At 38.3% G+C, this 27620-nt stretch overlaps 2 protein-coding genes across 2 annotated transcripts; one reads left to right on the forward strand and one right to left on the reverse strand.

The window, feature by feature from the left end:
* Positions 1–880: 880 nt before the first annotated feature.
* Positions 881–20336, forward strand: RAB5A (RAB5A, member RAS oncogene family). The gene is made up of 6 exons (XM_062602080.1): positions 881–904; positions 7061–7308; positions 10949–11100; positions 11794–11916; positions 13756–13849; positions 16651–20336. The coding sequence occupies exons 2-6, from the start codon at positions 7146–7148 to the stop codon at positions 16764–16766; spliced, it is 648 nt and encodes a 215-aa protein (XP_062458064.1). The 5' UTR covers positions 881–904; positions 7061–7145; the 3' UTR covers positions 16767–20336.
* Positions 17458–24317, reverse strand: PP2D1 (protein phosphatase 2C like domain containing 1). The gene is given in 12 exon segments (XM_062602094.1): positions 17458–19144; positions 22087–22118; positions 22120–22353; positions 22355–22421; positions 22424–22485; positions 22487–22532; positions 22535–22747; positions 22750–22821; positions 22824–22887; positions 22889–23020; positions 23427–23455; positions 24308–24317. Coding segments are annotated over 12 exon segments (1755 nt in total). The 3' UTR covers positions 17458–18350.
* Between the last annotated feature and the right edge of the window lie 3303 nt (positions 24318–27620).

Below are 27620 nucleotides of genomic sequence, written 5' to 3' on the forward strand. Positions count from 1 at the left end.
CTGCTGAAACCTGTTTAAGGCTATATCAGTGGCTGCTCACTCTCTTAAGTTTGGTAAATTCCCAACTATAATTCAGATTTCCCTGTGCAGTTCCCTCTTTAAACTCATTTGACTAATAGCTTTGGAAACCAATTCTCAAAGCATTAAACCAGGCCCTTTCTGCCCGTGTTATACTTGGCACCCCAGTATCCCCTCAGGCTGCACTGCACCCGCAGTCCCTGCAGGATGGACATGGAAGGTGCTCCCGTGGAGAGGTGCAGCAGGGTACAGGACACACGTCGGACGAAGTTCCCACCCTGCTGTCGGGGTATCCTTATAGTGACTTACGCGCTCCTTCGGGCCTTACCCAGCCACAAAACAGAGGCCGAGAACCCAGGGCCGGGGGCAGACACGAAGACAACCGTCCCGCACTGCTGCCTCAGGAGGCGGCAGCACCTACCCAGGCCCCGCAGGCAGGCAGCACCATTTGGGGGGCATCCAGCTCCCCGCAATCGAGTGTTGCCATGGTAACGGCCGCGCCCTCCCGGGGGGGGGGGAGTGAGGAAACAAAAGGAGGAGGAAAAGGTGGGAAAAGGTAGTCACGTGACGGGCGGGCGAACCGGAAGCGCATGCAGCGTGCGGGCCGTGACGTGGCGCCGGCGGCGGAAGTGCGTGTGTGTTTTGGTCGGGGCCGAGGCGGTGGCGGAAGTGGCGGCGGGCTGGGTGAGGCACGGCTGCGCCCCCGCCCCTCGCCCCCACCCGAGGAGCCACCTCCCCTCTTCCCCCTCTTCCGCCCATCCTGCCCCAGCTCCCCGCCACCCACGACGGACGGACGGACAGACGGAGAGACGTCGCTGCTCGTCGCCTGCTCCCCCGGCTCCCCCTCCTTCCCTCGCCCCACGCACGGCCGCCGTGGCTCGGCCAGGTGAGGAGGAGACGGCGACGGTGGCGGCTGGCGGGGGTCGTGGGCTGCGCTTGTGGGGCGGTCTGGCCCTGGCGATGGAGGGGGAGGAGGGGGCGTCTGTTGTTCGTGTTCCTGCCGGCTGCCGCCTCTCTGGTTCCCGCCGCCGGGCCCTGCGGGAGCTGTGGTACGGGCTGCCGGGGTGGGCAGCCCCGCGTGCGGGAAGGAGAGACTGGTCTTTCCCTTCCCGTCTCAAAATGGCGCCCCCGACTTTCCCACTTCCCCTTATTCCTGTGCCTGGAAGGGAGCCGCGGGGGAAGGGAGGTTGTGGTGGCGGGGCTTGGAGGGGCTGGGCCCGGGGCCGCGGCAAGAAGAGGGGAGCGGGGATCCTCCCCTGCGTGCGGTCTCTGCTGCAGTCAATTCTTAACTGACTGGGCCTAGCTACAGGGGCAGGGTTGTTCCTTTGGAGTCGCTTATGAGATACGGGAGGTAGGGTGGTAGGTTCCTCGCTTTCCCTTTTACGTGCGGCTGGAAGAGGAATGGTGGATAAGGTGGAAAGTAAAATACTGGGGCAACATGTCTCCATCCGGGGGATCACGGCAGGCCTAGTAAACTGGGTATGCCCTGCGTAATTGTTGCTACACACAAAGCTAGTATATAGTGAAGGAACAAACCTATGCTGCCTTATGGAGAGCTGAGTTGTTTAAGAACTATAAAAATGTTCCAAACGACAGGGCCATGAAAGGCTATTCTGTCAGCATTTTCAATTTATTTTTTCTTCCTCATTACCTTATGTCTCTTTTCAGAGTCTGGGGATGGAAAAGAGGCTGAACAACTAATTAAGCAGCTGAAATTATTCAGCTTCTTTCACATAACATTCAGACAAGTGGAAAGCATGGTGTCTTTATTTTTTCCATTTTGGGATGACTTTTCAGAATTGCAGGCAGGCTAGATTGCATGTGTAGTAAGAAATATTAGGAGAAAAGTAGATGTTGGCTGAAGTCAGGTGGCTAGAGACAATGATAGTAGTCATCATTACTTACATGATAAACCAGTTTATCTAAAGTAATTGGTGCTATACATCATCCATATGAGTTTATGAGATGGTTGTCATCTTTAATGGGAAGGCTATGATTTTTTTGGAGTGACTGTGTTGATTTGTTTGTTTGACTGTCTCATTATGTTTCAATATAAACTGTTTTACGTGTGACAAGCATTTGATAGTTGTACATATCACTGTCTTGAACACTTCAGTAAGAGGCCACAGTGATTCTGCCCAGTCTGGAATAGAATGACAAAAATGCTGGTTAGTAGGAATGCCTAAAAATTAAGGGGGTTTTGATGCTGCTTTTTAAAACATTCAAGATAGCCCTGTATAAACAAATTTGAAGTAGATGATGGTTGCAGCTTCAGCGTTGTATGATCTGTCTCTGTTCATGAAGTGTGAAAAAGTTTATTAGGAATCACTACACTAGTAACTGTGTTTGTGGTAAGAACGACTGTCATTTGCTCGAAAATATAAAAGTGATGGAATGTTCCGGTTTTAAATTTATCATGATACTTTGTTGTGGTGTTGGTATTTGGTAATGCACTTAATCACATTCATTGCAGAACCAGTATGAACTGTCTTACTCTTTTCAGTAGGTTGGCTTTTGTCACTAGTGTTATTTTGATACTTCTGTGTTAGCTGTTTTGTAGTTTCAAGTAGGCATTGATCTGAACACTTATGTGACTGAACTATGCTATTAAATTGGGAGTTTGTAGGTATTGGCTAATTTTGTGCGCTGACTCAAACATAATAAAATGTGTGGTGATTATTAAAATACATATGACTCTTCTTTCATAAATTAAAGTTATTAACAGAGACTGTTTAGGATCATATAAATTTCTCTCCTAGACTGAGAATACCCAGTATCTGGTAAATTACTTGGTAGAATTAATTTTCCTACTATAGTGCTCCAGACTTCATTGTTCTGGCATTTCAGCATGGAGTTACTGTGCCTTTGGGGGATACTCACAACAAGAATGAAAGTTCCTACTTCTTAGGACCTATATATTTGTAGTGGCCAAGACTGCAAAGTGGGCCTTATCTTTTTAATGTATGATGGAGTTCTTCCATTACACTCCATAAAAGTAAGAAAATCTCCCTCATTTGTATACATATGTAGCCATCCATCTAAGACACTTTCATAATATTTTCCTCAGCAGTATTTGATATAAGTAATTCCCTTAAATATCTTCCTTAAGAGCTTGATTCAAGTCACAGCTGTGTACTTGCTTTTGTGTAGATGAATGAAAATGCCTTATCTAGGTTTTATTTCTTCACGTGTTCCAAACACATGATTACAAAAGTTTGCTTAGTATACAAAAATGGGGGTGGGTAGTGGGTCTTTTCCTGAAGATTTTCACCAAAAGTAAGGGTAAAAATATGTATGGCTACTAAGATCTTTAAGAAAATGTTCATAATTGTCTTGAAAGAGATTTGTCAGAAAAAACTTGAGTTTGCAGTGTATGTGTCCATGTAGGGTACTGAATGTGGTGTTCCTTTCTTCTGTGATGCTTTTTTTTATGGTTCTCAAAGTTAGTGTTTTACAAGTGGTTTAAGTAGTGGGAGAATGAATGTGACCTGAGGCTTGGAGTGGTATGTGGGGTTTGTAGTGTTGAAATCTACTTTTAAATCCTTGTGAGGCAGTATGTTCAGCACAGAAATGTGAAAAGAACAGGCCAAAACCATTCCATAATGGCTGTGTCGAACTGTAGTAGTGCTTCTCTTCAGATTAATATTTTCCTTATTTTTTGTGTTTGTATGCTGCCATGTTGTGAACTTAATGAAGAGTTTCAATATCATCTGAAACTTCAAAATATGATGATTTCTATGTACACTGATATGAAGTGTTAGTGACTTTTTTAATATATCAAAGTCATCTGGATATGCTTTACAGGTTTTCAGTCTTGCTTTTTTTTTATAAGTCTGAGCTGTTAAGAAGTGTGTGCTACAACTGTAGTAGGCTTTATTACTAAGTTATTAGATACATTGATGTGATTATTGAATGAATGATGTTGCAGTACGTTTCTGGGACTTGGCTGGCCTTCCTCTCAGGTAGTGTGATCTCTATGAGCTTGGCAGCTGGTTATTTTTTACATGGCATCTGAGTGTCTGAAATGATTTCTGGGGAGGGGGAAATGGTGTTACAAGGGTGTAAACTTTCAAGTTCTGGTAACTACAGCTTCTGTAACTTGGGGATCTGTAAAAATTGATTTAGGTATTTTTCTTGACACCTTCTTTCAGCTTTGGGTTCTGAAGGAGTTTTGCAAGGGTAGTAATTACTGTTGTGTATGCAATATATATCTAAATAACTAAAAGCTGTAAATGGCTAGTTGAAACAAATAGATACGTGAGTTAAATCAGTCTTGGCTATTCTTCTGTCATACCTTCTTTTGCTCTCAATATGGGAGTAGCAAAAAAACGTATAGTCGTATCAAGTAACCACTATAGTGGGTTGATTTCCTCGCTGTATGTCATCTAGTAATCACTTGCTCCAAAGAGTACTAACTCTCATGGTCGCTGGATATATCCTTATGTCTATTAATGTTGCAGAGTCTGGAAAAACATGGGATGAATTAAGATTAAAGGGGTTTTAATTTCAGGGTTATCCAAGCACACTAGAATGCTACAGCAAACATGTGTTTAAAACAGAAACAACTTGTCTTCATTACTTCTCCAAAGGAAAAAATAAACAAATGTCTAACAGTGTTTGCAGCTACCTATATTTTGGCCATGCCTTGCTGCTTTCTCTCTTGTAGTAACAGCAGGGAGAGATCAACTGTTGTCACTGATCTGTTTTTATCCAAATTGCTCCACAACTTCTGAAGCGTATTTCAGCAGCACATGGAGAGTGGGGGGGAAGAGTCTTGCCTGAGAACCAGCACACCAGCTGGGCATTAATTGTTTTATGCTGTAAGGATGAAAGGTCTGGTATTTTAAAAATAATTAGATCCATTCCTGTATTCTAAAAGACTTGGCCAGAATTTAGCGAGTGAGAATTTTAGTATGCAGTTATTGTGGTACTTAAAAATAATGGTGGTGGGATATGGAGGGGCTTCTTTTTTTTTCTTCATAGAAATGTTCTTTCACTGTGGTACATTTTCACATGCTTGTAAAAACACGCATCTAAAATTTGATATTTATTAGATCATGTGGTGCAAGTAAAATCTAAAATCTGGTGATTTAAGGATATTATAATAGTCAAACAGAACACAAATTTAGGACACACAGGATACAAGATTGGAATATCCTACCTGGAAGATGCTAAATTTTTTTTGAGAGGTGTGGGAAAAGATGCTATCTGAGAAAATAGGCATGTCTTTAAGATGCTGAAAATGTTTTTTTCCAAGATCTATATTCAAGTTCTCTTTACAATGAGAAATAAAATAGCAGTTTTTCAGCTGTTATGTTAGAGAATAAATAAGGGTAAGATTTCTTATTTACTGCATGGGAATTAGTTTGTAAGGGAGTATCTTAGTAGAACATGGGGTTCTGCTAGAGTGGTAGAAGCACTCTTCAGAAACGAAGATGCTTCGGCCTTGGGCTGACTTTACAAAGGGGAGAGTTAAGAAGGAGAGTGAAGGCTTAGTATCTGAGCTGGGTGCATAGGAAACTGGAATGCTCAAGTGCCTGATGCATGTGCTGAGTGGTTTAAAATGAGAAGATGGCTAAAGACCACTGCTTGGTTTAAAATGTGGTTGCTTTATCGTAAAGAAGAAAGAGAAAGAAGTCATTTGAAAGTAGCAGGTTTGCTTACCTTTTTGCAACATATGTTTAAAGCCATTTTCTACATTAAGAGAATGTGCTTTAAACTAACTTGCTTGCATCCTAGATGCTAGAAAACCTGTATCCCCATGAAGTATGCACAATTGAAGTAAATAAGCAACTGGAGTAGGACAAAGTTATAGGCTGAGTTTGTTTTTTCATTTGTGGTTGGTTCTTGGGATAGGTTTTTTGTGTGTGTGCGTGTCTTGGGTTGGTGGGTTGTTGTTTTTTTGTTTTGGAAGGGGAGTTTTTTGGTTTTGTGATTTTTTTTTTTTTTTCTTATTTTTTTTTCCAGAAACACAGAACCAGATGTTTCTCTTACTGTGAGCTGAGAGACCATCACTTAGGTGTATTTCCTGTAGGCTCACTTGGAATTTTGGTTTGGCAACTGTGAGGGAAGAGAACATAGAAAATTATTATGCCAGTTTTTCATACAGCAATACCTACCTGCAAAAAGATTGATTTTTCTAACACTAAATGTGTAAAAGCATAAATAAATAGAAATAAAAGTTCAGAAGTGATACCAACAGTGACTAAAGGCTTCCCTATTCATAGGAATACATATTGTGACTTTTTTTTTAAAGAGTGTGAAAAAGGGGTAGGCAGACTAAGAAATACACTGTTTGTACTTGTTCTTAAAAAGGTCTCTGTTGTGACTAGTGATCTGCTAGGACATGTGTTAGTATTGGAAATAGCAGTTTAACATCAAATAGTTCTGGTGGCTTGCACGAAGTGATCTAGAGTTCTTATTGGTGAAGACAGTCCATTTTTGTACATAAGGAATGCTTTGTATTTTTGCTTCGCAAAGTACAGTTGTTAACTAGAGAAGGTGCTAATGATTTGTATGTCAAGATCATCTGTAATTTAAGGAAATTTCATTTAATAGAATAGATTTGAGAAAGTATACTTGCAAACAACTTCATGTGGTTGGTGATGAGTTTCCCCAATTTGCTACATTTTCTAGCATCCCTTAGTGGTGCTGACTTCAGAATATTAGCAAAATTATAGAAAAATACTCTTTTTTAGAATTTGATATTTTACCAGTAATGTGAAAGCCTGAATCTATGTTGTCTTATACTTCAGTCTTGATATGCTAAGAAATAAGAGACTGAAGTCTTCCAAAAAGAAACATAATTGGATTTTAATGCCCTCACTTGAAGCTTTAATGGTAAGACAAATTATTGAAGAAGGTAGCTGGTTCATTTGTCATAGATGTAGCCTATAGCTGTCAACAATGAGTAGCTGTACTCTGGACTACTGACTTTGGTAGATATTAGGACAATTTTTATGTAACCATGTTGCATTAGCAAATTGGATTTTTCTTACTTGATTTGTAAATATGATACCACCCGCTGTTTTTTCACAAATAGGTTATTCCTGGCAGAAGCATCACTGAGATCTGAATCCTGGAACTTGCTTTCAAGACCTTGAAACAAAGGACTTTCTAATTTGGGCATGGCTAATCGAGGAGCAACAAGACCCAATGGGCCAAATGCTGGAAATAAAATTTGCCAGTTCAAGCTAGTACTTTTAGGAGAGTCTGCGGTTGGCAAATCAAGTTTGGTGCTTCGTTTTGTAAAAGGACAGTTTCATGAGTTTCAAGAAAGTACGATTGGAGGTGAGAAATTTATCCTTTCAATTTGTTTCGTGTTGAGTTTATTTCATCATTGCTTTGGATAACCTTGAATGTAATGGCACTTCTAGAATGGGTAGTTGACAGCAGACCAAACCTGAGAGACCTGAGCTCTTTGTCTTTCATTGAGAACTATAACTTTCTAAGCTCAAAGTTGTATGCATAGTTTTAAACATTGGGCTTGATAGTACCATTAGTTGTGGATGGATGTGTGGCTATTTTAATTGTGCTGTCTGCTTAATGCACGAAATAACTGCTTAATGCGAGTTAAGAACTTAGTTTCGGGACGGGGGAAACCAACCCACAAACATCCCCCCCCCCAAAAAAAAAAAAAAACAACAAAAAATACCAATACAGAAAACCCAAATCACTGCTCTGCTGTATCTTCCAAAAAGGTTGTGTTAACTGTGCATTCTGGCTTTGCTTTTGATTTGGGAGAACTTGCTACATTTCTGGATACACCTAACTTTGTTAGTAATCATAGATTTAATGTGCTGGTTTTAAACTTCTTGACTTGAAAAAAAAAGATTCTGGCTACTAGAATAAAAAAAATTTAATAATTAAAAAAAATCTGTTTAACTGTCGACAGATTTTATTTCCTCACTCCCAGCAGATTTCTTCTGCTATATTTGATGTTGAAGTTGTTTGTGCTTTGAGCTGTATTCCTCCTTGGATAAATTTACTTATCCTAAAACTACCTAATGGCATACAGACTTTATTGATAAATATTCTCTAGTAGTGCCTGTTGCTGCTTGCATGAATCAGTCTGTTTCATAATATTTATGTGAAGCCCTTTCGGTGGCCTGTATGTTTCATTACTCATGAGCAGTGTGGAAATGTAAAAAAAAAAAATATACAAAGCTTGCAAGAATAAATACAAGATGAACTTCACTGCATCTTCTTTTTTTTTTTTTAACCTATTTTTAGCTGTTATGTGTATTTATTTTGCGTATCTGTCAGCTTAAATGGGGGACCACTTTTTTTTCTCCTTTAGCAGTCTTACTGGTACACGCTTCTGGCTTTGTGCATTTTACAGTGGCTTTAGATAAGAGTTATAGTGAAAGGTTTCGTTATTTCATACAGCTGTGTGGTAATATGGAGATCATTCTCAAAGATCTATAATGAATTAGCTTCCCAATATCAACACGGTTTTTAGTTGAAAAACACCTGTTAAAACTAAGTGAAATTGAACAAATTGTTCAATTTCAACAGGCTTCAATTTATTTAACCTCCTTTTTGTTTGTTCTTGTTTCAGTTCAGGTAAAACTAGGGATAATTCAAACACTGTTACACACTTTAAAATTATGCAAAGATTAAACAAGAGCTTAAGTTCAACCTCAGATATGTAGAGTTTTGTGCAATCTCTTTATTAACTTGTGCCTCTTCTATATAAAATAAAAACAAGGAAATGCTGCATAATACAGCTGACAGATATTAAATGGAGCAATGTTGGGATTCAGAAAAAGTTTGTTATAACGAAAGCTGTTGAACTCTAGCTTGTAGTTGCCTACGGCATAATTTTCTTTGTATACAGAAGGGCCTTTTAACAAAGAGAGGCTTATGTGCATTGTGCATCTGAATAAAAACATCTGAAAGAGAGTGCAGTTAAAGGCAGACATGCTTGATGATGGTGGTGTGGTTTTACCACTTCAGACAGTGTAGTAATGCTTAGTTGCTTAAGACAAAAGTATGGCTAGTAAGGATGATAGGCTTTCAGATAATTAACACAGCTGATTGTCAATTTACTATGGCCTTGCAAGACAGAAGAAAGTTACTTTGTTTGCAGAAATTAACTGGCATTTTATGGTGGTTGAAATGTTCCTTTCAGCAAAAACACAAGGATGTCATAGAATAAACCCCTTGTTTTTATTTTCTTCTTGTGTACATCTCATCATTTGTGGAGCACTGGTACGTTCTTCTGTTGGAAAGAATGTCTGTAAGACAGATTCCACTTGTTAAACATCTTGTCTGTGCCTTGGAGAAATAGAATATTGAGCTGGTTCTCAAGAGGAAGCCCTTAGTCTTATGGTGGTTTTTGTCTTTATTTTGGATCTGGGCTGCTTAGGGAGCTACCAAGAGTAGCCTGTTTTACCAGTGCTTGGATATTGGGCATTTAGAGAGATTTATGATGATTTAACATTGGAACATCAAAGCCTTTACCTTCTCCAACCTGCCTATTCATCTGTGGTGGATGCTTATACTCCTCAAGCAGGAACACCTGACCACTTACAGCTAGTCAGCCTCTGTATGTGAGGTACAGTGTCCTTTATAAAGCAAGATTGACTTGCTTTTGGTTTACTGTAACAAGTGGAGTTGAAAGTTGCAGCAGTTTTTGAATGACTCATAAGCTATGATGCCTTGGAGTATGTGGAACAGGGTAACATCCCAGGTATGCAAGGGTTATGGGTCAGTGCCTCTTTAGACATTTGATTTAAATCGGCCACAATTTGTCAGTATGCTTAGTGATGACAGTTCCTAACTCAGCCAGGCAGGGGCCTTGGCATCTCATCAAGCCAAGGTCTGGAATTTGTGGAAGGAGCAAGAGCAAATCAGTCCACAGTATTTCACTAAATGTCTGTCATGACTGGAAAAATCACTCCAAGCATTTATGCTGGATTGCTCAAACTTTAATCTAAATTTTTGGAATAGTTTAATTTTCTGCTGTGTATGTATTATAACTGGGCAAGCAACATGACTATAAAGCAGGTAATCAAGACAGCTTGTCAGATAACTGTCATGCTTGGGTGCTTATTTTTAAACTTCAAAAGCTAAAGTAGAACAGATGGCTGAGTTAAAGGGTTAAGAGAACCCAGTAGAAGGAGATTCTTTCAGGTTTTTTCTTAAATTCTGCCTTAGTTTTGTAATACGGGTTTCTATATTCTGTGGGTACCCACCTTCATATTTCTCACACGTACTTTAATCTGAATGGAAGATCTTTACTAGGAGTAACTGTTTGAAGACTTGGAATAAGTTGTCGGTTTCTGTAATTAGACCATTACTTATGGTAATGCATTCAGTTGTAGTGGTGATGCATGCATATTTGCCTCAAACTGTAGGCTGTCAAAATGATGCTTAAATTCCTGAGATCATTTGCAAAGTCAAAAATATGGCTGCTTTAAGAACAAGAACTTTTGAGAAGTGATTTTTTTTCTCTTCCATACCCATTAGCTAAACTGGAGTTGTCAGGAGCTAAAAATCAAGGCTTTGAGATACTATTCAAGTAATGTAAATGTGTAGAACTGTAAATATCTGAACAGGTAGATTATAGCACGATGGGATGCTGTTACTGGTACTCTGCATAGTCTGTTGAAGTAGGATGAAATGTATGTAGAATACTTAAAGGAAGACTCATGATTACTCTGATTCACTATTCTAAAAAAAAAAACCAAACCAATTGCTCCCAATTATCGCTTTCTTATGTCTTTAATTTGTGGAAAGACTGGTTGTTTAAATAACTGTTCTGTGTTGATCAGCTGCAGTCTATTGGCTAATGCTCACTTGAAACCTGCTGTGTTTTGATAATAGGCTTGAATTAAGGAAATCACTTGCATCACTGAACATAATTTTATATAAATATAGAGATATAAGTAGACTTCTGGTTTCAGCACCTCTGTCTTTTTTGTAGCTGCTTTTCTAACCCAGACTGTATGTCTCGACGATACAACAGTAAAATTTGAAATTTGGGATACAGCTGGGCAAGAGCGGTACCACAGTTTAGCACCCATGTACTACAGAGGAGCACAAGCAGCTATAGTGGTATACGACATAACAAATGAGGTAAGTACTCCCTCATGTGTGAGGGAGGCACAAAGGGGATTTGGAAGTTAGCAGTCTTGCACTGATCTTTCCTTAATTTTTCTTGGTGAGTTCTGTGAATCAGTTTTGTCTGATTTTGTCTGTCATTTAATAGAATTGGTTCGATTGGAAGGGACCTTTAAAGGATATCTTGTCCAGTCACCCCTGCCCACGGCTGGTGATCTCTTAGTAGATCAGGTTGTTCATTTCATATTGGACTATGTGATGCTATATTGTGTAGATCAGATAGTTTCACTTTTTTTGGTAAAATGAGATTTCGAAACTTTCAAAAACCCCATAAACCCTGTTCAGTAATGAACAGCGCTCAGTAGCAAGAAAGTATTTTGAGACCCTTTCATAACCTTGATTCTTGTAGAGAAGAAATTAAAATTCCCATTTTCTCTCTTAACCACTTCTCTTTCTTTACTCTGCCTCCATAAAGATCTTCCTATCTTTACTTACTTTTTCATCATTATCCCAGCTAAGCACACTTGAGGACTAAAGTAGGAATGTTTTGTTTAAACAGCTCAGTTGGCAAGTTGCAGTGTCCCTTTGGACAAAGGTAGCAGCTTTGCATTGACTTTTGGTTTGAAGTATAGATAACAGAGATAGGGATAATAAGTGAGTACAAAAGCGTGGTAACACTGAGTTGCATCATTTTGCAATCATTAACAGGAGTCCTTTGCCAGAGCGAAAAATTGGGTCAAAGAACTTCAGCGACAAGCAAGTCCTAATATTGTAATAGCTTTAGCAGGAAACAAAGCTGATCTAGCTAACAAAAGAGCTGTGGATTTCCAGGTATGTACATAACTTCTGTTTATATAAATAGCATTTTGTTGGAATAGAAAATAAACAAACCTAGGAGGAGCTTATATGCATAGCCTAGCTAGCTGTATAGAGGTCATGCTATTAAATATAAATGTCAACTGAGACTAATTAAATTTTACATGCTACTGAAAAATCTATTTCTATACAAGTAATATGAAGCAATAGACTTTTTGAATAATTAAACTTGAAGAATAACTCATCTATTTGCATATCTTTAATGCTGATTGAAATTCTGTTCTTTGTGACCTCTTCCTGTCTTCTACCTGAAATTACCAGTAACTAGATTTTCAGTGGGTGAGACGGCGGTAAACTCTCAGTGCAAACCGTTCTTGCTGACTTGTCAGCAGGGGAATTTTGATTATTGTATGATACAAAGCTGATTTAATTTGCTTAACCTTCTTAGGCTATACAGTTGAAACAGTGTTCAAGATCTGTGCTTTTCATAGCATTTTTTTTTTTAGTTTAGTGGATATATCTGTGCTTTCACATTTTATCTTCCGGGAAGTTTAAGCAAGTCATCAGGACATAACTTTCCAAGCATGTAAAGCTTGCTGCTGGTGCTTCCAGCCCATTCATGATTCATTGAATTTGAAGTAAGATAATATTTATTACTTAGTTTATTCTCTTACAGTTTTAATCTGGTTTTGGTGTCACTGTATGAGATACTGCTATGTATAGTAATGAATTTTTTTGTAACTATAGGAGCTGAACTATGAAAGTTAGCAGTGCTCTAGGTCTCTTTCTGCCAGAATTCAACAACTCAGTTATTTAATTTTATACTTCCGTGTCAATTTTTAGCACAAAGCTGTGTGATAGAAGACCTTTGTTTTGCAAAAATTTGTGGTATTTAACAAATATCATACATACATAAAGTCAAATACATTCTCACAAATAATTACCAAAGTAGAAATACCTTTTACTATTTTTTGTACAATTACAAGAATAATATTTTTAACTACTCAGTTTTTTGTTAATGTAGATTTATGGGCTCCTCAGGCTTGACAGTAATTTCTCTTTGCAAAGCACAGTTTAGATTTCTAAGTATTTGTTAGTGTGTTATTTCAGGTACAGTTACGTAGATCTTGGCAGATGTCACTTAAATGAATGCATATATAGTGCTATAGATCTTTTTTTCATCATAGGCATTCTACAGTTTAGCTTTTTTCAGCACTCCTATTGAATGCAAAGGCAGTTACGTAACCATAAGAAGCTGGAGATTCTCAGCTGAATTGGCTAACAGGAAGTGGCAAAAATAGGAAACTATAAACTGTGTTTCAGATCAAATTCAGACTGAAAAGTATTTACAAGATATTTAATACTGCTCGTTTGTTTTATAATTGTGCATTTCTGTCAGGATAATGAAACAGTTCTGATCCATCTGCCTCAGTGGTTGAAAGATTCAGGATAATTCACAAACTGCCTTCTCTCCCACATGATGATAAACTTTCTGGCATTTGATGGCACTTTCCAGAGCTTATTTGCTCTTTCTGTCACAGCTAGTGTTCTGCATCAGGATTGTCTTTTTAATAAGTATATTTTTATTATTTAATTTTGCCTGAGATTTTTTTCATCTGGATATTTTTAAGATGAGTAAGGATTTTGAAGATTGGATTTCTAAATGTTGAGCTGCTTGATGGAATTGTAACTTTCATAACTGATGAATAATGCATTGCCACACAAGTGTTTCAACAAACTTTCTTTCAAAATGGTATAGAAATTGTTCCTTAGTAGCAATAAAAGTACAATGTGTAATGACTGTGTGATTATTTTCTTCTTAATGAAGTAAGGCATTCTTATTCTCACTTTCAGGAAGCACAGGCTTACGCAGATGACAACAGCTTATTGTTCATGGAGACATCTGCCAAAACATCTATGAACGTAAATGAAATATTCATGGCAATTGGTGAGTTTATGAACAATCTGTGGATTAAAGGGAATTGTTTTCATGCTTTTTATACCATCACAATATTCCTAACCCAAGGTCTTTGTTTCTCACCCAAATTACTTCTGGCACTGAAGTTTCCTTAGGCCCTTTCATATCCTTTTTGATGTTTAGAAGTGTGAACATCTTCAACTTAGTTGAAGTACTGTTGCACAGCTATTTTGTGAAGCACAAAACCACTTGGATTGGCTAAGATAGGTTACTTCTGAATTCTGTCAGCAAGTTCTATATGCCTATTTTGATTTCATTATGAAAACTTGTACTGCTTCAAGTTCAAAGCTAAATCAAGCTTTAGATGTTGTATACAGAAGCCACCTTTCCCATGGTATAGGTAAGCTGTGTAAAGCTATTTGTTTTTTTTAATTGTAAGATGTACTTGGCATTTGTTAAATTAATGTAAGAATATAAGTGAAAGTGTATAAATGTGTGCCTTTGATACGCTGTTTGCAGCAGATTCTGCATGGCTTGGGATGGATACAGAATCTAGAATAATGTATCTTTTATGAGACAGTGGTAATTGAAGCTGGAAACATTTCAAAATGAGAGAATGATAATGGACTTGTTTTAAAAAAAAAAAAGTCAAGTACTCATTTTGGTCTAAACAAAATATTTGCAAAATATACTTTTGTGTTAAAATTTTGTTTGAATTCCAAATGCAGCTACCTGAAATCCAGAAGTTGTACCAAAGACAATAATGTGTGCTTAAATTTGATGTCCGAGTAAAGGACACTGCATATGAAAATTGAAGTTACTAGTATACTTCTAGCCTTAACATAATCTTAGGGATTTCTGTAAAGATGCTAACATGTCATAGTAAGTATAAATTGTCAAGAAATTACGTGTATTCCATTGAAAGACATGAAATTGGAATTTACTGCTAATAAAATTTTCTAAGTGGAGGAAAAAGAAAGCATACGTTTTTAGGCTTGTCACCAACCTATTTAATAATATTCTTAATCACAGTAATGGCTCTGCTACCGGGGAATAGCAATATGTAGAGTTAAATAACCTTATTAAATCTGTCCTGTATTTTGCACCACTGTGACCTCTGTATTCTACTTCTTTTTCTGAAAAACAGCATTGATCTCAAAATTTAATGTTTTTAAAGAGCACTTATCTTCTACTTTCCAGGGCAGTAAAGCAGAAGGTAATTTGTGGTGTGGTTCAAACTTCCAGCAGATACAAATTAAATTATTGCTTTAGCAACACTTTATAACAAGTACTTCATATTAACTATAAATACTGGGGAGGAGAAGACATACCTGTGTGAGTGGAAAGTATATTTTTCTCGTAAGGGCTCAAGATAGGCCTGCTCAATTACATTGTTCTGGTGAAATTTTAAAATGAAGTTCTTTAAGGGTGCACTTTGCATCTTGGTTTGTTTAAAAAAAAAAAAAATACAGTAAAATTAATCCCTAAAATCTGATTTTTTTTTTTTTTTTTATTTGTTGTATCAGCAGTAATTCTTACCTCCCCATATTTTAATGAAGTATGCAAAGTAAATTTGAGAAAGCAATACCTAATTAGTGCCTGGGTCTTTTGTCTGCAAGGTTAGTTGTCCATGTGAGTATTCTTTCACATCAGTGGGTGAAATTCAGATTGTTAGTGCATCAGAACAAGATCTGTGCAGTAGTGGGCCCCTCTTATTGAGGATATAAGTATTGCATGAAACTTGGAAATTGCCTTTTGAAAACATGGATGCAGTTCTCAGGACCATGTGTAAATATGATCTTCAAAAATGGGAGAAAAATGAAAAAGAACATGGATAGAATTGGAGGGATACATGCTACGGTTGCTTGTAAATAGCCCTCTTTAGAACTCATTCATAACTTAATTAATCTTAATTTACAGTTCTAGAATCAAAAAAGACAGTGCTATGATGGCATTTTTCTACCGGTGCTTTGTCCCTTTCTACTGTCAGCAGCTTAGTATCACTTGAACTCTTGGGGTCTGTCACAAAATTGTAGAACAGCCCTAAGTGTGTACTGTGTTGGTTATCTGGCTGTTACACTTGAGTTTTATTCCTTTTAGGAAAAGGTGTTCTTTAACAAGCTGGCCAAAGAAATTTGGAGTTGAAGCATGCAGCCAGGCTGTAGATCAGGCATGGTTGTTGGGTCTCAGTAGCATGGATGGGACAGCCCCATGGAAGTCCTTTATGTGGAACTTAGAAATTCTCTGGTGGAGAGAAAGCTAGGAAGAGCTACTGCTCAGAAGGGTAATGTTTGTCACCCTATTTTTCGTGTCAGGACTGAGGGGGGTATCCTGGAGCTACAAGGGCAACAAAGAAATTATCAGTCAATTGACTCGTAAGAGCTGAAGAAAGACAGCTTGAAAAAGGCAGAGACTTGATCTAGTGCTGAGGGCCATTTTAAATGCAAATATTTATTCTGGCTAGAGAGTTGGGCAGTAGCTTGACCCATTTCTGTCTGTCTGCATTTTGTGCATTTTTAGTCTTGTCTCTTTAGCACTAGTGTCCTGATCTTAAAGACTATGTAGGTGGATTCCCACAAGAGCCATCGTTTACTGGCATAGCATACCTGAACAGATACACTTTACTGCTCAAGTTACTAATGCATTTCACTTGAAAATCATATATAAGGTAGTTAATCATTAAGAAGGTGTCATCTATCCTTACCAATACAGTGAATCAAACAAGATTTCATAGTGATTATATTGATATGGTTACAGAGTAATAAAGTGTTGACTGTGTACTCAGGTGACTTAATCCAATTTTAACTCTCCTTGTTTTGTTGATTTCATAGCAAAAAAACTGCCCAAGAGTGAACCACAGAATGCAGGAACCAATTCTGCCAGAGGAAGAGGAGTAGACCTTACTGAACCCACGCAACAGCCCAAGAGTCAATGTTGTAGTAACTAAAACACAATTGCTTTAAACTGTTCTGAATATTCTTCTGCTTCCTAACTGTTAATAACCATGGAATTGGAGTGCTTAACCTGGCCCAGTACAGCTTCCAAACAGCGAAGAGACTTATGGTAATAGTCAAGTTCATGATACAGGGTTTTCTTTTGACCTAAATTTTTAACATGCATGTATCCACCACTGGCTGTAACGTTTCAGCAGCAGAGGAGAGAAGGAAGTGGAATAAACTTCCTTCAGTTGAAAGGTTTTAAAAATCACTTAGGGGTGTAGAAGAACTACTCTCCGTGGACCTGATTAGCCAGTTCCTTTAGCCTCAATACTGATTACTGTTATAACAAATAGAATTGGGACTTTTCATGATTCTGAATTGTGCTTTAAAACCTTTTTAGAAACAGAGTTTAAAAAATTACTTAAACTTATTCACAGTATTCATGCAACCAGTTGTTTCTGCAGGTATCCACTGTTCAGTTATACATTCCATAGTTTAATAATTTAATTACAAATAATACTTGCATTAACAATTTTAAGAACCCTATGCTTGCAGGAAAGTGGAGTTTTAGTTGGTACACTGTATGTAAATTATATCAGTCCAGTTAGTTATCTAAAGGAATTAGCGATAAATCAAGTTTAACTTCATTTCTAATCTATTCAGAGGGTACAGACCAGTCAATTCAACTTTGACTTAGGATTTATTTTTATTTTTTTTTCCCTCTACAAACTGTTAAGAGCTCTTCAAGTAAAACCACAACAAACTTGGTGTCTGTGACTTCTTTCTTGGTTTCGATCCCTTGGTCAAACCTTGATTTCTTGGTTTTGGCTATTACAGTTTATTTTTCCCCTAAGGAAAAAAATAGTGCACTAATGATTATGTACATCCAACTTGATTTTAAATTTGGATATTAATGTACTGTAAATAGGTACTCTGCATTGTAGTCTACATTTGTTTAATACTTTCTGTAATATTTAAGAGTTGCTTAAAGGTATACAGAATGTACAGTTACTTAAAGCTAACTTTTTTCCTCTCTAATCAAAGGGGGTTCTAAGTTCTTCCTTTATGGCTAGAACAGTAATAAATGATGCTCCTGTATCTGTAACATAAGTACTGCTGTCTGTCAGTAATGAACTTTGCAACTTTGTTTTCCAAAGTACATTTTATTTTGATCTGTCCAGTATATTGCACTAATTCTTTTAGTTATTTTCATTATATGAAATCTACCAAGTGTGTCAGAAGAGATGAATTAGTCTATTTAAATGTTGAACTGATAGCAGAAGCTTACTTGTGCAGATTTTAAATTTGCAGTAATCTGGGTTTAGCAAGGAAAATGGCAGTTCACCAGTGTTTAGTTTTATATTGAGGTGCTCAGGTTTGAATAAAATGGTTTAAAAAAAGAGGTTTTTGATTACTGTTTCTTACTGAGAATTTCAGAAGGTTTTATTGCATTTGCACAGTTCCAGACGAGGTGTCTGATTTACTATGTGGGTCAGCATTTAAGATGATTGCAAGTAAATTCATGACACAGATAAATAAAAGCTTGTACCTATATATATACTGTGGCACTCCAGTTATCCTATGATTATTTTTTAAGTGCTGAGGTAATTGGGTATCTTATCACACCCATTTAGAACTACCATCAAAATAGTAATATACATTGAACCTGCAGCTACTGCACTCTTTACCAGTTGGTCACTGACGTAGCTTCCTGCATTGTCATAGAGTGTCTCAGAGGTGCCTCTTCCTGCAGTTCGTGATTCGCAATTAGGCAGGTGTGTGTTTGTGTCCTCTTCAAACTGTGGTGGTGGTCTAGAACCCACTGATGATACGGTCATTAGCAGCTTTGGCCTTGCAGGTTTGTCACAAAATGTCTTGGAGTCCATTTTTTCTGCCAGTTGTGGACCTGAGTCATAATTAGATAGGTGTGCTTTTGTATCCCTGGGGGGCTGGTTGATGTCTTTAGACCCTATTGCCAGTATGTTCTCTTGCAGCTGTTTATGGGTGCAACTTTGAGCTGTTGCACAAAAAGCATTGGTGTCTGTTTCTTGCTCTGCAGCCTGTGACTGTGGCTAAAAACTGTTACATAGATGAACTTCTCTGTCCTCAAACTGTTTCAGTTCTTCAGAACCACTTTGTGCTCTAGAATCTGGCTGCTTTATATCTCTGTTCCATGAATTTACTTCATTCTTACTGAAAAGAGACAGTTCTGGATCAGGTTGTCTTTTTCTTTTTTTTTTTGTGGTCATCAGTTTCCTAAGAAATTTCACTTTGCAAATAGTTCCTTCTAAAATGTGAGTGTGTGCTTTCAAAATACTATGGCTGAATGAACTAATCGAGAGTTTTGGATTCAAAGCTGTATATAGCAGTGTAAAATTTTTAGTACCTGAAAATTATTTGGACATCGTGTAGAATTTACAGTTTACTAACATGATGCCTTAAGCCTTTTCCCCAGTTAAGGGACACAAAGGAGCAAGAGTTCTCATGGTCATAAGAAGCCAAGGACTAACTTCTTTCCTTTAGTAGGGATAGGTACTTTAGCTTTCCATCGACACTGTTGAAATCTGCAGGATGAGAATGAAAAGTCTTAGAAATTGTATTGCTGCAGGTGACTAGTCTTGTCAAACTTCAGTGCAAAGCATAAAGGAAAGCAGCTCTGAAACAAAGTGCTGTATTGTTTGACATCCTCTATGGCTATGCTGGGAGATCATTTTTGCTTTAGAGGAGGTTACTGATCTGCTCCCATGTGTTGGCATAAGGACAAAAGTGATGTCTTACAGGAGGAACTTGAGTGGGATGGCAGATTTCCAGACACTAAGCTGGCTTCAGTGTGTTCATTTATATTGTATTTTAATACCATCTGGCTAGACTAGGGCACAGATCTCTTGAAAAGTATTTATAAGTAGGCACTGCTTATACAGTAGTTATATTTCTTGGGCAGTATTGGCATTGTCTTATGTAAGAGAATGCTAAATGTAGTCTGCGAAGGCAGATTTCTCTGGGAGGTAATTGAGAATATCAAAATGGAGAACACACCTTTTTCAGTAATTATAGAGTGTAGATGCCTTAAGTTATACTATGTGAATGTTTCCTTGTGCTTACTCTCTCTTTCCTCTGATTTTTTTTGTGGAGAGCTAGGAGAGTGTCTAAAATTTCCTTTGAACCCTTGGAGTAAGACCACCAGCTATAAACCTGACAAAGGGCATAATATAACCCATGTGGAACAATTTCTATAAGGAAGAGTAAAATCTAAATGCTTTTGGATGCAAGTCTCTTTTCTGCAAACCAGAGACAGGGCAAAAGAATTGACAAAACTTAGCTGACCTGTCAATGTGGGACTAAATGAAGAAGACAAAGTTGGCCAATGCCACCATCTCCTGCTCTGCCTATCTGACCATTCTTTTCAGTTGCTTACCCGGTGCTGAAGGAACATGGTTATACTTCTGTAAAAAAAAAAAACATTCCTGAGGGGTGGGAAAATGGAGCTTGATGTTGTATAATTTTTCTTTGATGTAATAACAGTTGGAAAATTAAGTGTATTAGATCAAATAAATGTGTATTTAGCAGTGGTTCAAAAATGTGGACTTTAATCATAAAATGTTTAAAGTATCTCTTATCAACTGCAAGCCTTAACTCATTAGCAGAGATTGAGTTTATGATATCTTTTATTGCAACCAGCATAAAAACTTTATCTGGGAGGGAAGGATGGAAGCTGGTAACTAGAACCAGAAAACTCTGGGTGAATTCTTTACCAAATTTTCTTACCTTTATCATGCCTTTCAAGCTCGTTGTAATAAAATCAGGTTGCTTCCCCAATAAGATGAAAACATGTGTCTGAAAACATTCCCACTTTTTATATGACAATATTATATTCCATTAAAGGTGTGACTGCATATCCTGAAAGAGTACCTGAGCTAGTGCTAAACCACCAGTTTTGGTACCCGCAGTGAAGTTCAGGTAGCTGCAAAATTGGTTGTTTGAGGTAGAAACAGAATGATCATAGCAACAAGCACTGGGACAAGGGAGAGTAAGGGGGAGCGGGGACAAACCAGTTAGGTGGTTCAGGGTCAGTGCACATTCAAGCTGGTTTCTAGTGTTTCTCACACCGGCAGAGGGTTGCATGTTATTGTTATTAAAATACACTTTCTTCTGGAATAAGTTTTTCCAAATATGGAATATGATTATTTTTTGCCTCATGAAAAAAAAATGAAGCCTCTCAAATGGTTTTCACTTTCCCCACTGATTTTTGACCCTCTTAATTTCAGTCAAATTCATATGAAGAAATGTGAAGTCTTTCAGGTTTTGTGAATACACTCACCTGAGAAGGGAGTGCCCTGCTGCAGTATTAGCACGCTCCTTAATAACGCTTGGGGGGATGTGATAGAAAAGTATTACAGTGCTGGGCATGTGTTTCAGCAGAGACTGGAAGATGCTACAGAATGTAACTACAGTTAAAATACAAAACCATTTGAAACTATTCACCAGCTTTTAATATATATATAAATACATATATATTCTGTATAAACTATATAAATATATTTATATATTAATATATTATATAGAATATTAATATATATAAAAATATTCTGCTTCTATACTCCTTTATGGAATAGCAAGCATTTTGCTTGTAATCTTACAGCTGTCTAATGTACACAAGATAACTGGTAACAAAAATCACCAAATGGGAAGATATAATGACTAGGGTTGCTAAGAACTGCAAGAGCTTTATCTACTGTTGCCTGCAGCAGGGCTGGGTGGAGAAGCAGTATCAGTGTTTCTGATTGTAATTAATAACTGATTTTCCACACTATAGAAGGGCAAAGCAGAGTTGTACGTCATATGGAAATAGGTCTTTGTTGAGAACAGTAAATAATAACCAATTCCTATTTCAGAAATTGGCAGTTGAGAACATCCCCACAGATCATGCTTCCTTTTTGCTGGTAGCAAAATGTAGTGGCACTTAGTCTCATGAAATAAATGAATAAACATAATATTTTAAGCATGTTTCATTGACACGAGATTTATCAGATCTAAAATAATCTGATTTCTGATAACTGTCTTTCATGTTAGTAAATTGACTTTACTGCTAAACTCATTTACTGAGGCTACTCATCTAATAAGCTTAAAACTTACTGTCTGATACCAATATCAGTTGCAAGGGAATTTGTCATGTCTCCTTCACATTGTCAAGTTAAAGCATTTGCTCCTTTTTATCTCCAGCTATCTACTGCCAGCGAATCTTGGTCTTATTTTTTCTCCTGTTATTTGGTGGAGGAAAAAAAAATCCTGGTGTGGAATGTACGTATCTTTCAGCTATGGGCCATAAACCCGCAACACCTTTGGCTGTCCTGGCTAATGGGCTGTGTGTTGTTTTCGAAGTGTCTTCTTTCTTTTTCCTCAGTGCCATCTGTCTCTTTGCTGGGGATTCCTTCTGCCAAGCAGGTAACTGCTGAACAGCCACTACAGGGAACTTTGGAAACCTCATTCGTTCCCAGTGGTAAAAGCCTATGCCTTCTCCAGAAGGGCTTGGCATACGCTTTGTGGATCCATTCGTAAGTATGGGTCTCATCGTTGTCTGGTTTATCAGAGAAAAATCTCTTTCTCTCTGTAAGCTGCCCTGATCAGTGTGGCACAAGAATCTAGAACTCGCCGTTTATCCTTTCATAGGAGGAAGCCACTGGGGAAAGCTGGTCAAGAAATAAAAGTTGAAGCTTTGCTGCAACTGTTTGCAGCAGCCACACCATGAAAGCCATCAACTAACCCCCCAAAACATCTGACCTATTTCCATAGTTGTCAAGCACAACAAACCTGTCTTCCTTGTCTCCCTGTCATGCGGAGTTTCTGTCTTAGCAAATTGATAATGCATTTATTAAAGAATTATTTATTTTCTTAAAAGTACTAGGATTGTTAATACTAGCAAGATCACAATATGATGTGGGAGTGTGGTTATCCGTAAAGAATTCAAATGAATTCTGCTTAATGTGTCTCAATATGTAAGAATCTGGGTCAATTTTGAAATTAGTTTGTGTCTCTAAGCCAAAAGATTTTTGTTGTCAGTCTTCGAGGGCTATCAAAGCCTAGTAAAATTAGGGCTTTGTAGGTTCTTTTATGATAAAGAAGGTGGTATGGGATGTATAGTTTGCTGATATGGAGAGCAAGAAACCTAAATGTGCTTGGAATCATTCTCATATGTAATTGTGACCTTCTCCAGGTCATCTTCCTCATCTCCAGAGAGTTCAAAATCAGGTGGGTTTGTTTTGTCCTGAGATTTTTACTCCCTTGTTATTCTATAGAGGAGTTGAATATGTGAAGAGTTCTCATATTTTCACATTTTGAATATTTTATTATTGGGTCATACTATGCTACCTAAGCTTTTTCTCACTCTTATAAAGTCTGAATTACATCATTGCATACTAATGCATATGTAGTCAAGAAACTGGGAAATGTGAGATTATAAAAAAAATAGTAACTAACAACTATGTTAAAAATCAGTAAATTCAAGAAGTGAAAATTTTGGAAATACGAAGTTCACAACAATTTAGATTATTCTTGTACCTAATAAGGTTTCAGTCATTTCCTCCTTGTGATTCAGTACATACCCCTATGCATTCACACTTAGAACTGTGAATACAATATAATTCCTTATCACCTTTTCTGTGTCTACTTACCACTTTCCAGACACGGTAAAGGGTAAACCCTGCCTGGGAGGGAAAAGAAAAAAAAAAAGCATATTCAAGATTAAGATTAAAAAAAAAAGTACCAATTTTGCATGGAAAATATGAGATGGGGCCAGAAGCATTGGTATATCTCTTTAATCAAATCACACTCTGATTGCCATTGGTTTTAGTGGTGAGCTTTTTAGGAGTCGGTTGGAAAAAACCCTGTTTTATACCATTGTATTTAGACACACAGAAGATAAATTACATTTATGTGGACAATTTTCTATTGTTTTTCTTGCAAGAGATAGATTTCTCAATGTTCGTGTTCGTTTAATGTAGGGTGGATTTTGAATGTGTCAGTTTCTCAATCAAGAAAGCATAATGAAGAACAAAAGTATTATCAAATGGGCCAAGTGTTTGACCTTTTTAGGTCTGTGGGAAACACCCCTGCTCCTTGAACTGTGAGACCTGCGAGTAGCAGCATGCTCCCTCTGTGTTCTCCAGCCATCAGGATGGAAGGAGAGACATGCTTTACAGCACAGCTCACTGAAGACCAGTGCAGTTGAAAACATGGAATCAAGGCCAGATACTGCCAAGGCCATCATAGGGTCTCCTCAATGCAAACCTCTCTTCCCCTTCTCCAGCCAAAGCTGGTATCCTCCACCTGTTCCCATGCACCTCCTTCCTCCTGCTTTAGCTCCTTGCTCCCGTTTCCCTTTCCTCCCCAGCTCAGCCTCTCCTCACTTTAATTCCTCGATGCTGTGTTACTGTTCTTGGGTCTGGCACCTGGTGCTACAAAGCCAAGAGTCAGAACTACAGAGCAAGTCCTGGCAAGGCACTCTCTGACAGGCCTGCTGGTGCAGAGGGGGCTGCCTGCATTCAGCACCTACACGCTGGCATGTCTCCGCTCAGCACTGGGAAACTGATGCTGCTTTTTAACTATGCTCTGATTTGGATACATTTACAATGATAAAAGGTGCACTACTGATGCTGGCTCAGCCAGATCTCCAAGCCCTAGCTGAAAACATGTCGTTCTTGGAGAGATTCTCTATAGAATAGCTACTAGCATTTTGGTTTAATACATACAAAACAACATACTTTCTAATAATAGAAACAGCTAAAACATACTGCCTGGAATTTTTACAAGTTATTCTGCTTCAGGCTCAGAAAATTTCTGTGTGAGCAGTTAATATCTGCAGAGTTATAAGTTACTGAAAACGTGAGGCACTCCTATTTGTAGACAGCACTGATAATTCTACCTGTAGTTTGAAATGGAGAAGAAACCTTGTAAACATCAATGTTGCTAAGGCAGCAGATTAAATTGATTGATAGTTTGAATGGCTGCTCTGTCCTATAATATGATGTACAGCTAAACCTTAACAGATGCTTGCACAACATCCTCTTCCCCCTAGATCATCAGCACATGACACGCGTACAGGCACTATAATGACACAAAATCCTGACACCGTATGAGAAGCTCTGCTTGCTAGCCAATACATCATCTCTCTACTGAGTGTGAAAATACATTGTTTTTATTTAAGTTCACTATGTTTATTTCAGTGTTTAGTATTTATGTGCCTATGGATGAGAAATATCAGACAAAAATGCATATATTATAGGTTTTTATCATACTCTGTATTCAGAGATTTCTGACTTCAGATTAATCTTTAACTGCTGTTAATCCAGCACCAGAGCAAATGGTAGTGGTTTAGCCGCAGTACTATCCCACAGCCACATTGCAAGAGTAGCCTTTGGTAATTTCATCCTGCTTCAAACTCACCCTTTTTCTGGGGCTCTCTCTCTACACTCGATACTTAAAGTAACTATTTTGCAACTGTTTTCTGTTACAGGGTTTCGTCTGGGAAGTGTATTTTCTTCTCTGGCACCACTTCTGTTCATCAGCTGTGGATTATGAGCATTTGGGTTTGAATGCACGCTCTTTTTACCCGTGATGACAATTGTTTGACAAAATTCTGCCAAAGACAAAGCCCCAACCTCCTCCAGCCCCAATTAATGTGTCTTAAAGAACAGGCTGCCTCCAATCAATTATAATTATAGATCAATTATAAATTTTTAAGAAGAAAATCTCTTCTGCAGAGGATACCTACTGCAGTATTAGCAGAGTCACTTAAAACCCCCTTATGATGCTGTAACATGCCTTGTCCTTGCAGAGCTGAGCTGGCAGGTGGCTGCAGCTCTCAAATCCGCTGTAGGACCAGTTTCTGGGAAAGTTCATACCTCCACAAGAGGTGAGCATGGGTCTCTTCTAGAAATGCTGCAACACTTCAATGGAGCAAGATAAGGTGGTACATGATTTAAAAAAACAGCAAAAATATGTTTGCATAGGTCCCTTCTTTATTCTACATAGTTTGAGAATGGGAGATGGCACGAATGTTTTCACTGTTGTCATTGTGATGGTGCATTCAGGCCTGAGAATAGTTAGGACTAATACACACATAAAATCTGGGAAAGTGGTTTTTTTTTCAGTCAGCCTTTTACCTATTAACCCATTTTAAACCCTCCTTGGATTAGAGGCAGGAAATTGAAACTTTCGATAAAAAGTTAGTTGATTTCAGTAAACTTAATCCTTTACACTCGCATACCTTATAGATGTTTATATCTCTTAAGTGGGTGTAAGTGCTCACAAATCACAATTTCACAGCACCAAAACAGTCCTACTTACTTACAAGGTGTAAATAACCAGGATAATATACATAATAATTAATGTAGAAGAACAAGATATACTACAACTCTTCATTGCAATCATTTTGCTTACATTTATTAAAAGGGCAGCCCTGATACTAATTTTTTATAGTATGTACACATTGTTATATTAATCACTGAAAGCCTTGTAAAAAATAAAACATTTCCCTTGTTGATCTCTTACAAAGCAGAAGGATTGTTCTGTATTTCCTTCTCTCCTTGCATTTCCCTCATAAGGAACAGATAAGAGACTTGCAAGCTTTTCGCTGTCAGGTTAGAGGATACAGTGAGATAATGACAGCAGAATACATGAAGCTAAAGCTCTCTCAGCCTCAGAGAGCTAAGAAAATTCAGCTTTCTAGCTCACTGCAGTTTCTCTGTGCCTATTTAGGGAGCCAAAACCCAACACTGTGTAATGTTCTGAGCTGAAAATAGAAGCAGATCAAAAAAATTAGAAGATGTAGAAGAATAGGGAGCGAACCACAGTTTGAGACTGTGTATGTTTTCAAGGAGGGATACATCATATTTACTCTTTGTGTCACAACAAAGAGCCTCTTGGTAAGTTCTTTGTCCTGCTCCTAGGAAAGGGAGGCTGCTCTGCCTCTGCTGTACACTGCCCTGTCTGTAAAAGGGGCAAAGCATGATGCTGCAGACCACGGGTTCATATGGCAGAGGATACCATCACTCCAGTAAGCCTTTTGCAGTTTGACACTACAATCTCGTTTTTTAATTAGCAAAGGTGCCACTGAGCTTTGAGGATGCAGGGTCTGATTTGTATCCAAACAGAAGAGTCCCTTATGCAGTCATCTATCTTCCTCTGACACATGTTGTTTCTGTCTCCACCCAGAGCATGCTTCTTCTTCACTTACAGTTGTCACAGTCAGCACTTAACTTACACAGTCTCTCATCCTGAACTCCTTCCTCTGTGAGATCTGGTATTATTATTGCTTATTATTTGCTACATACTTGTGGTCTCAGAAAATGATGGCTGTTACCACTGAAACCAGCACAGGGAAGATGCCTGCCCACCTTCGGGTGACAGGAGGCAAATGAAGGGCTGTGCTATGTAAAATGGAGGTCACAGTCTCCCTGAGCTTCTCATCACAATGTTATCAGCTAATACATATGAACAGCCCTCACTGCTCAAATTCTTGCTGAATGAACCTTGACTTCATTGCTTGTCTTTTCCCTCTTCCCTGCTTTACCTCATGCCTCAGTCAGCACTTCCCTCTAGGTTCTCCCCTTTCCCATGTGCCTGTGATGCCACAACACAGCTTCATTGTCTCCATGTGTTCATCCCTGCTTCTCTTCCCCTGATTTCCTTCCTCTCTCACACAGTTAGCACCTCCTCTGCAAAACTGTTTGAGAATGCATCACTCCTGCTTGCAGAAACCATGGCAGTGACTCTTGGCATAGCCGGGACTGCTTGCCTGAACCGCACTGTGCCTGATGCCACCAGCCCCTACCAAGCAGGTGCCATTTGCCATGGTGCAGCTTGAC

Source organism: Pezoporus occidentalis, unplaced genomic scaffold (assembly GCF_034315485.1).
Source record: "Pezoporus occidentalis ecotype Australia unplaced genomic scaffold, CSIRO_AGI_Poc_V1 ctg75, whole genome shotgun sequence".
NCBI lineage: Eukaryota > Metazoa > Chordata > Aves > Psittaciformes > Psittacidae > Pezoporus > Pezoporus occidentalis.

What these genes read in the sequence shown, in the direction of transcription:
- RAB5A (XM_062602080.1), top strand. Translation starts at nt 7,146, where the DNA reads ATGGCTAATCGAGGAGCAACAAGACCCAATGGGCCAAATGCTGGAAAT. An exon ending in TCAAGAAAGTACGATTGGAG is followed by an intron (nt 7,309 to 10,948) that starts GTGAGAAATTTA and finishes TCTTTTTTGTAG; the next exon opens with CTGCTTTTCTAACCCAGACT. An exon ending in TGAAATATTCATGGCAATTG is followed by an intron (nt 13,850 to 16,650) that starts GTGAGTTTATGA and finishes TTGATTTCATAG; the next exon opens with CAAAAAAACTGCCCAAGAGT.